Here is a 10830-nt window from a genome sequence, read left to right as displayed (position 1 = left end):
AGCTCTATGGTCAACTGTCAACTGTCTATGGTCTATGGTCAACTTTTATCTACAAGCACATCAATCTGTGTCGACTCAATTATTTTTTTTCGATTTTTCATTCCCATCATCTCAAAATCTTTTAAAATTGTTTCCTATATTCCTCATTCTTTATGAACCGTTTGAGCTAGCTAGCTAACTAGGTGTGGGTGAATTTTTCTTTCGATCTGCACCAAACTCTGGCCAATCCCCCACCGTGGGTATGCATGGAGGAAAAAAAAGTTTTTTTTTTTCCTCCATGTGGGTATGTGAGATTCCTTCAGAAGGAACAGCAACTACAAAAACAAAGGAACCCGTTGAAAAATGACACGCGGAAGCCGTACGAAACCTTCCAAATTCGAATAGTTTTGAGAAATACAGATCTGTCTATTTGATGAGATTTCCCCCGTTTTTAATTCAGCTTTGTAAAGTTCCTGACAGCAGCCCATGTAGTCTTTGAAATCAAGCTAAAATAACATTCAAGCAATAGCCAATACTACTTCAACATTGTGGAAGGCTTGGAGTCATGGCAAATGAGTCGCAAAGAAAAATTTTTCGCGCCGGCAGCTGCTTCGAAGTTTCATTAGTGGCCTTGGAGAAAAAAAAAGGTGCAATGCTTATGAAGTAGTACTCATCTATGCACAGCACTTTCTTTTACGTTTTTTTAATGGCAAGTTGGTGAGGCTTGTGCTTCCCACATATCAGAGTGGACATTCCCCAAATATATTTTTTCCAACAAGAAACCAGGCAGCTAATGTAAGACTTGTTTATTGTTTTCCAATTCCTCTAGGTAAGGCAGTGTTCAATCCAGCTGTTACTGCCTTTGCTTGTCAGGGGCTGTCTTTGAATGACAGTGCTGTCAGCGCCTTCTGGTGGCCACTGTACTCTCTCTTCACTTCGGCACCAGAGATGCTCCACAGCCTGGCCACAGTGTCCGATGAGGCTGCACACAAATCATGGACAAATGAACAGTACACTGGGCTGAAGTCTAAGTACAACGAAAAAAGATAAAGCAGCCATTAGGTTGTTCGTGTTCGGTATAGAGTCATGCCTAAAAGTACATGAGCCACTGAAGCCAGTCTTGTGGAGTTCCGGAGCACTGTACAGTAGAATCTCGATGATACGAATCTCATGGGTTGCAAAATATATATTTACGGTCCGAAATTCGTGTCATTCAAAAAGAACAAAATCTGTATGCAGATGTGTTTGTGACTGATTGAATATATCTACGGCCGCGTGCCACTGCTGACTGCTTATGCCGCATGACTGGTGATTGTGGCATCGGCCATGTGTGGAGAGCACTTGGTGCTCGAGAGTGCATTCGTGGCTTACATGTTACCATCCATAGTGGCACGGCAGAGTTTTTGGAAGATCTGAAATTCGGCATGTTGTACATAATGTACTCTGGCCAGGGACTGCTACACATTCTTATCATCCTGAAGTTGGACAGGAGGTGAAAATTCTGTACAGTACAATGAGGCAAAGCATGCAATCCACACATTCTGTGAGCTTGCCAGTTAAGTTGCCTCCACAAAAATGAGCAATCCTTCCTTCTGACCTTAATCTCCCTTAATCACTTCTATCCAGGTGTCTTGCATTGGGCCTTAGTTCAACAAAAGGCAGTCACGTTATTCGATGAGTTCGCAAGAATCCCTTGTATACACATTCATGTGCATGCCATAGCACACTGTAGCAGATCTCTTTGCTGGTTTCACTGCATTTACCATACTTGGACTGACTTCTCTCAGCTAAACAAAATCCATAAGGATAAACACAGTGCACTTCTTTCTAGTTCTTTTTAGCTCTAGCTCAAATCTGCACTGATAAGGCTGCTTTCAACCAAACAAAATGATTGCTGTATGATTCCAAGTTAGCAAAGGTGTATTTTTACCAAAAGAACATGAAACAAAAAGTTCAATGTTTGAGAAGCTATACTGTTGCAGTTCAAAGAAAGTTCTTTGATGCCAGATGTTCATCAACTGGCAATGCTAATGGAGATGATTTAAACCAGCCACAATGCTGCAGGCTAATTACTGTAACTTACTTTTATCAGATATTCTCCTACAGAGCACGTTCTCGTTAAATATGATATCTGGCTGCATTTACAAACAAGACAAGCTAACGTTTATGGAATGCAAAAGGTCTGAAGTACTTTAGGAGCTCTTCTTTACTTCCTTGTTTTTCTGAAAACAGCTAATCAACACAAGGATGTACTTGACTTCCACCAAATATTTCCCCAAACCCAAGGTCTTCGGCCACTAGTACTTCGCAACAGCCCATTTAGACAGCGATTAAGGTGACTCTGAAACATACAGGTGTAATATAGAAACATAATGCTGACGAAAGCTCAGGTTACGCAATTAGCTGCAGCTATGAGCAGGGCCTGCACCATCAATGTAGGCAGAATGCCAATCCAGAAAGCATTGCATCGACATTAGTATTGGATATACTGAATAGGCATGATTCACTTTATGCACTAGATTTGGACAGATGCACACTCCATTTGGCCTGGCCATTTATGCAAGAAAAGCAGGGTGCTTCAATATAAAGTGAGAGCTGCGGATACACAAATGGGTCCAACCTTCATCTCAAAATTCCCGCACCTACCTGCACAAGCTGCATATGAGTGGCGGTGGCTACAAGATCTTTGCACCTCTGAATTAAGAACCACAAGCAGAATCAAGACGTCTGAGCTCTGCTAGGCTGGCCCGTTCTTCCTGCTCACCAGTAATGAGGAACTGCGCATCATAGCTGAAGGCAACGTCCCAGACCCATCGCTGGTTGGCATTGGTCATCTTGGACATGGGCAGGGTGTCAGCCAGATTCCAGGCTCGAGTGCTAGTTGATGACTGTGAAGAGCTCCGCCGGACTAGCCGCTCGGGGGGTCCACTGTCCTCGCTAGAAGCCAGCAGGTCTGACACTTTCCAGATGCATGCCGTCGTGTCAGCCGACGAGGTCGCCAACAGCCTGCCACCAATGAACATTCAGATGGCCTTAACAGTCTAAAGCATGCAGCACTGTGGGATGGCTATAGAAATGTAAGAAACACGAAATACGCACTGCAGAGGTCAGAGAACAAGTTGTTCCAGCAAGCCATAAATAAATAACTAGACGATTATGATGTGCAAAACTTGTACCACGACAAGGTGCTTCCTGAATGCAGCCCTTGTCAAAAATGTACCAGCTACTGAGTGCACTTCTTGGCCGGAAAGTACAGCCCCTGCTTTGCACCACCAGTTTTCCAGATCTCTCGGTGGTGAGGAGAACCATTACCACTTGAAGCCCCACTGATATGGCTTCCAGCCGCAAACTCTGTGGCCTATGCATCTTTGACAAAAGTTGAAAATTGCTCACAGAACTACTCCGGCTTTTCGAGTCCATTACTTTCCAAGAAAAAAAACACATTAAAATAAAGGTGAACAGGTACAATTAGGTAGCGAACGTTTTGGCTGTTAAGTTAACATTAAGTTTAAGCATCATGCATGCAGGTAGTGGTGCACAATAACATGAGGTGGGCAGCATTTAAAGCTGCCCAACATGGCACTGGAGCAGTGGGTGGTGATGCTGGCCAGTGGCACCCTGGAAGATCAGGAGGTGCTAACCACCATCGCCAAAGCGTTGGCAGAAGCTACTGGAGTACTGGACTGAGGACCCCACCCACAATCCGTTCCGGTCTCCATTTATACAATAAAAGTTTATTTTCTCTCTCTGAAAAAACTAAATAAAATAAGACGACAAATGGAAAATGGCAATAATGGAATAGCTATCAAAAGGCAAGTCTCATTACAAACTTGCATTAGCTCCAGTTATAAAAAGTTTGTACTAACGATTTCAGACTTCTAATAAAGAACACCCTAGATGACACTGATGCAAAAAGAATCGTGTCGTACAAGACAGAACTCAGTTTAGATGGTCACAGTACAGAGTGCGAAACTGATAATACATAGAAATTCCCAAGGAAAGACGGCACATTAAACAAGCCACATCAGAAAATCCCCATCTCTGCACATGGCACAACTGCTAGTCATAACAACCGCCTTGTCAATTGCTCCCCCCCCACCCCCCTTTCAGCACACAAATGTCCCTAGCTGTAATTTCCAATAATAATTTTGGAAAACTGAGCACTACTGTGTCGCACTGACTGCTAATGAGCAGTCTGTTGGGAGACCAACTCACTCTGAGTCACAGCTGAAACGGCACTTGAGGCCGTAGCGCTTGTGTGCCACAAACTTGAGCAGCCGCTCAGGACTCGATATCTGGCTGTCACTCCCAATGCCCAACAGGAACAGGTAGCATATACCCTAGTGGTGAAAAAGAAAGGGCATGGAAAAGGAAAGGGAGAGCACAGAGACTCACAGAGTGAACAATTCTGATGTTTCACAAATATGGCCCCATGGAGACACAAACATTGGGCCTTACTAAAACCACAAGCCACCCCTTGTGTCCGCAAAACAAACAACCAACGCGCCTCACAGTGTTGTCTCACTGCAAAGAGGGTCGGCATAATCCCACGCTTTGGATACTGAAACCGTGCTTTGAATCTCGCAAGACCGCAATCTGTATGCATCGGCAGCTCTTGCCAGGTGGCGGCACCAAGAGGCAAGAAGCTGAAACAGCTGCCCAAATTTCACCTGGATGCTACCAGGTGGAAGTGTCTTCCTTCAGTGCAAAGCACTGGTTAACAAGCAAGTCAGAGCAGCATGCATATTTCAGTATGTTCAAATGTTCAATGTTACATTCATTTAGCAAAAAAGATGGACTGCAACACTGTTGTCTGTGGACTGCATGCAAGTTTCTACCAAAGCACCAATGTGGTGATTGCACTGCCTGGTATGTCTCACGCACAACTTCTCCGATCGATCGCTGTCATCTCAGCTCATCATTTACTCACTGAAGGGAAAAGATGCAAACATGCAATTGCAAACACCATACATACCAACTTGGAATTCACTGAGTTAAACTCCGTTTCATATGCAGCAGGCAACGCAGCGGAGGCTGCGGAAGTAGTGCGCCCGTCGAAACATATTACTCTGGCACGCACCATGCGTTCCTCTCGAAGCCTTGGTGAGTGTTTGGACGAAAACAAAAAGCTAGCATTAATAATCACGGTCGAAACTTTGAGGCGTTCAGTGTTCAGACCCTCTGTCTATAATTCCCTCCGAGTGTGCACAACCTTTTTGGTGCAGATGGAGCCAGCGCGATTCGCTCTACCAGCCGTGTATCATACCGCCACATGTCATTCTTGCATCTTGAAGTCTCAATGAGCTGCACGACCAAAATGTTGCAAGAGGTGAATGAAGCGCAGGGGGTTGCCAATCACAGTACTTGATATTTGTCGGAAAGAAATGTGCCTGTGTTCACTCTGGCTGTATGGTGAACTATATTTCCATTAGCTTGCGTGAACAGGTTCAGTAGCTTTGGCAGTGCTGCCTGCTATGCATGAAACGGAGTATAGTTTGCTGTGACACCAGCAAAGCTAATAAAAAGGAAAAAAAGAACAGCTTGCCTTGTTATCGATGGCAGCCATGTATTGGCCACTGGAGTCAATGTCCAGGTGCTGCACTGACACATCCAAGTCCAATGTCTGTTTGGAAGTGACAGAGAAAAGGAAGACAAATATGTCTGACAAAAACTGCCAGATAGAACTGCCGTTACAAGTTCAATGTGCATGACCTGCTGTAAAACACTGTGCATGGAAGTTCACATGCCTTCCCTAGAAAGATGGCTTATGTCTGCATGCAGAGAATATTGAATGTCTGACGAGGCACAATAAAATTATCCCCACCTTGATAAAGGCCTTAATGCCCTGCCTGTTCCTCTTAAGTACGGAAAAAATGCCTCTGTTTCCTAACCTGCTGCCTAGCTATCCATATTTGTTACTGAGGTCGCATTCCATCATCAGCCGGACTTAGCCCACTGCAGGCCAAAAGCCTCTCCCGTATCTCCCCAATTAACCCTCTCCTGTGCCAGCTGAGACCACCCTGTCCCCACAAACTTCTTTATCTCATCTGCCCACCTAACCTTCTGCAGCCCTATGCTACGCTTACATTCTCTTGGAATCCACTCCGTTACCGTCAGCGACCATTAGTTACCTTGCCTTTGCATTACATGCCCATTTCTTTTCCTTGATTTCAGCTAGGATGTCATTAACCCATGTTTGTTCCCTGATCCACTCTTCCTGCTTCCGGTCTCGTAACATTACACCTGTCATTTTCTTTTCCATAAGTCGCTGTGTTGTCTTCAACTGAAGTAGAACCCTTTTCATCTGCCTCAACGTTTCTGTCCCATAAGTAAGTACCGGTAAGATACAGCTGTTATATACTTTTCTATTGAGGGATATTGGTAAACTGCCACTCATGATCTGAGAAAGCCTGCCAAATGTGCTCCACCGCTATTTCTCTCTCGTGATCCGGATCTGCGGTCACTACCTGCCCTAAGCACACGCATCCCTTACCACTTCCAGCGCCTTGGTTCTAATTGCAAACTGCTGTTCCCTTCCGAGACAAGATAGTGGTTTGTGCAAAAGTTGCATTTGCCCCATGCCATCGGTGCCCTGCAGTGGGCGTAGTCATGCTGATGATGATCGGCAATACTACAGCAATTGGCATCCACTGAGAGAATGCTTTCACAAGAGAAACCACACAGCATAACTGCTATCTTTACAGATGGCAGCTACATGCAACCCCACAATCTGACGTGCATACCTCCCAAGTCAAAGCGGCCCACAGACGACGATCAGTGCCAACGTACCAGCTGCTCGTTGTGGTTTGTCCTGAGGTCCCAGATGTAGATGCTGCCACTCTGGTCGCCAATGAACAGCTCACACTGGTTGGGGTGAAGGCAGGCGCAGTTGACGGGTGCATTGGTCTCAAACACACGCTGGCACGTCTGCGACCTTGCCCTGACGTTGCGAAGACAGGAAGTCACCTTTAGCAAGCGTTACAGAGTCTAGGGCAAGAGTTTCGACTGTACTGGGACACCAGAATAAAACAATTCTATTTTGACTCCATTCTTTTTGTAGCGATAGCTACACTACGCCACCTCTTCAAGCCCTCAGCGTGGCCACCCCTCGTCCCGTGGTGCAGGGCAGCTGCTGCTGCCGGTGGCGTGCATGTGCCATGTCAAGTGGAACGAAGACGAAGAAGGAATGCCCAGCGACACGGAGCGGCGAAAGACTGACTTTGCAGTTTGACTGAGCGAGTTACACATGGCCAGATGTAGCTATTGCGTCACTCCAGGTTTAACCAGAGCTCCTCCGCTTTTTATCACTGACTGAAGTGACATCCTGCCCTTGCTATAAGCACTGACAGAGCGCAGAAAAAAATGCAAATATGTACGATAGAATCAGAGTAAACCTTAACATTATACATGGGCCTGAATTGTGTACAGTTCCTCAATGCCAAAGTTTCTCATATCACATTTTGCTTTCTGTATAACAGTATGTTGAGCATACCTGCTTTCCCCAGCTGACTAAGCTCCAGGATTCATTAGTTCCTCATCATCTGCCACTATTCACAAAGTCTCGTTGAATATTTCATCATATACACTGTCAGCCATCATACCACGCACACTGCATGGCATGACAGTACTACATGTTCATGGAGAACTGCGTTCCTGTTTCAGCTGCTCCAGACAAGAAAGAGGCATGTCTCCATTATTTTCACATGTTTTTGCGCACAAGTAGCAGCAGCAAATTTGGGATCTGGCCATAGCAACTGCTTCCACTGCTACGCTTTGCGAAGGAATAAGGCCGTTCATCTGCTGCGTTACCTTGAGTCCCAGATGCGAGCTGAAAAGTCTTCACCACCTGAGTACATCCACAGGCCATCCTCATGGAAGCCCAGGGCAGTCACGTTCTTGCCCAGCCCCTCATAGTTGACCACAGGGTTTGTGTTTGTCGAGTTGATGTCATAGGTGCGAATGTGCTGGTAGCCTGGAACCACCACAAAGTACAGAGGAAGGATGCCGTTCCCATTACATTCGATTTACTGGCTGGACTACACTGAGAATAACGCAACTTTATTGCCCACTGCAACTCAATATTAACATTATTGTTGACCTTTCCAGCAAGTTTACAAGTTATCAGGTGCATTGAGCTGTGCAACAAGTATATAAATGTCGTTTTGACAACGTATTGTTCTCACAAAGCTGCATGAGTAACAAAAATTAAACTAAAGAACTTTGAAAGCTGAAGATTTTTGGAATCATGTCTTATAACAAGTGGAGGGTCTCAATTAAAATTGTGTTCCTAGTTGCCACTATAGTTGGATACAACTTAAGTCTGCAGTGAAGCCCCGCCCACATTCAGGACCAACGTGCACCATTCCTCCACTACAAAAAATTAGTCCATTGTTAAAACATTTCTTACCTAAACAAGAAGCTAATCACGAGAAAAAAATTATAAGCTCTAGAATTCTGATACATGGCTTGCTTAATAAAGTCAAACATTAAAAAACTGATTTCATTTACAGTTGTGATTGGCCAGCAGAGTAACACAGGACACCTTGGACCATGGCCTAGTGTTAATAACTGCTGTTTTTATAAGCTGCGTCTTACTATAGCTACAAACTTCTTTCACATGCATCATAACTCATTCATATTGGTACAGCTAGAATATTATCTAATGAAAAGCTTTTTTTTTTTGTGCCCCGTATATCTGAATAGAGAAGCTTGAGATGGTGACCAAAACTAAAGCTTCCCAAGTGGCAAGATTTGAGCTGGCTGGTATGGCATGACAAGGAAGAACAAGTGTTCAGGGGTTGAGTATAAAGTACCTTTGATGAATTGCTACATTGGACAACCGAGAAGATTTTAAAATGGAAAGTCAAGAGAGTATGACTACGAAAGAGAGTAGGGTATGGCAGGGCACCTGGGCATCCACCGCTACAACTCAAGCCATTAGCCTCAGCTTTAGGGCACTGACCTCCTTCTCAGGGGAAAAAATCCAAATGACACAACAAGTCGTAGATGTAGAAGAAACAGCCAAGCAAGTGAAAAATTTGTGAGTGTTACTTCAATACTGCTCTCTAGAAATAAAAAAAAATCAGCTCATCTTTTCTCGAAGAAACAAGTGCTCGATATGAACAGACATGTCATTCACTACACAACTTAGCAAATTCCTCAGTGAGCATGCACACAGAAACCTATGGGGTATAAGTACTGATGGTTTGGTTTATGGGAGTTTAACATCACAAAGCGACTCAGGCTATGAGGGACGCCGTAGTGGAGGACTCCGGAAATTTCGACCACCTGGGGTTCTTTTACGTGCACTGACATTGCACAGCACATGGGCCTCTAGAATTTCGCCTCCATCGAAATTCGACCGCCGCGGCCGGAATCGAACGTATAAGTACTGAACCCTCACATGATAAAGAAACAGTTGGAAGCGAGTGCTGTGAAAGAAGGAAGAGGACTAGTGAGGTAGACTAGTACACTTACATCTAGAGGATTTGTTGCAGGTTCCTGAAATCATTACGTAGAGCCCAACATGATCCCAACTACATAGATGAGACTCGCGTTACATGGGTCTTCTGGTCGATGCTTGAGTGTATGCAATACTGCAGCTATAACTGATGGCTTCAGGCACTTTCAATACTCAGAGTGAAGTTGCACAGGACCAATCAAAGAGTTTTAAGACATAATTAATGCAGTGCAGTTTGCACGCCCTAAATACCTGTCAACTAAACACTCTGCATACAAGAAAATGAAAATTGTTTTTTAGGGAAAAGAAATGGCGCAGCATCTCTCTCATATATCGTTGGACACCTGAACCGCGCCGTAAGGGAAGGGATCTTTAACGTGCACTGACATCGCACAGCACACGGGCACCTTTGCGTTTTGCCTCCATAAAAACGCAGCCGCCGCGGTCGGGTTCGAACCCGGGAACTCCTGATCAGTAGCCGAGCGCCGTAACCACTGAGCCACTGCAGCGGGTGCATACAATACCTGATTCAGTTTTCTGACCGGACACCACTCGACCAAAAGTTCCGGCTAATGGACTTTAATTGCAGCCTGCTTACAGCGTTTCGAAAAAAATTGAATGCACAGGACATATATGCACCTAATGACACAATGTGGATTGCATACTTCACTGAAAAGGGCCAATTAGAACTCCAAACACAGCCATAAACAACCTTAACTGGGTTGATTTCCAATGGTGCGAGACAGATTCTCGTTGGCATTTGTGGAAGTTCCAAATGGTTATTTCTGATTGAACCCATTAGAGAATGGTAAATGAAAGGCAACCTACCTCCAGCAGCTATGTGCTGGCGATCGGGTGTGATTTCGATCGCGTTGACTTGCTGAGTAAAGAAAAGGATTAAGGACGACACAGAGCAACAACTTGGAACAACGCGGTATGACTACGGAACACGCACTCATGGGAAGAGCCCATCAATTCTTTTCATGAGCGTTGAGTATAAACAGGTCCGTTATTCGTTCCTGTATATTCGAATTCAAAGCTGACGGTCAGAGGTACAGAATGCAAAATACCGCTAAACAGAGTGACTTTACACAAAATAGAATGTGAAAAGCGCGCTTCAAAATGTGCGGATACAGAGTCGGCGTGTTGAAGCGTTCGCTGGCACAAGCCGCTGTGCGCTTGCCACAGGCGAATGCTGTGGTCGTAGCCACCCGTCGCCAAAATAACCTGGTCGCCGACGCCGTCCGCAAGCATATCTTTCATCTAAGCAAATCGGCTACAGCATATTCACGGTCATCGAGAAATAATTTCAAGCTTCCTGCGCTGCTGAAGGTAAATAAGCAGTCAGGTTTCGTCTGCCCTCAAAAACATTAACAGAATCGCAGTGAATA

General features: G+C 45.0%; 1 protein-coding gene across 1 annotated transcript; it reads right to left on the bottom strand.

Moving 5' to 3' along the window:
• Positions 1 to 770: 770 nt before the first annotated feature.
• Positions 771 to 10828, bottom strand: LOC144101812 (target of rapamycin complex subunit lst8-like). The gene is made up of 8 exons (XM_077635029.1): positions 10574 to 10828; positions 10268 to 10319; positions 7789 to 7951; positions 6769 to 6919; positions 5525 to 5602; positions 4195 to 4319; positions 2744 to 2985; positions 771 to 961 (listed from the first exon to the last, which is right to left on the bottom strand). The coding sequence occupies exons 1-8, from the start codon at positions 10700 to 10702 to the stop codon at positions 849 to 851; spliced, it is 1053 nt and encodes a 350-aa protein (XP_077491155.1). The 5' UTR covers positions 10703 to 10828; the 3' UTR covers positions 771 to 848.
• Between the last annotated feature and the right edge of the window lie 2 nt (positions 10829 to 10830).

This window comes from Amblyomma americanum, chromosome 8 (genome assembly GCF_052857255.1).
Source record: "Amblyomma americanum isolate KBUSLIRL-KWMA chromosome 8, ASM5285725v1, whole genome shotgun sequence".
NCBI lineage: Eukaryota > Metazoa > Arthropoda > Arachnida > Ixodida > Ixodidae > Amblyomma > Amblyomma americanum.
The sequence above is the reverse complement of the archived record's forward strand: the minus strand, read 5'-3'. Positions and strand labels throughout refer to the sequence as shown.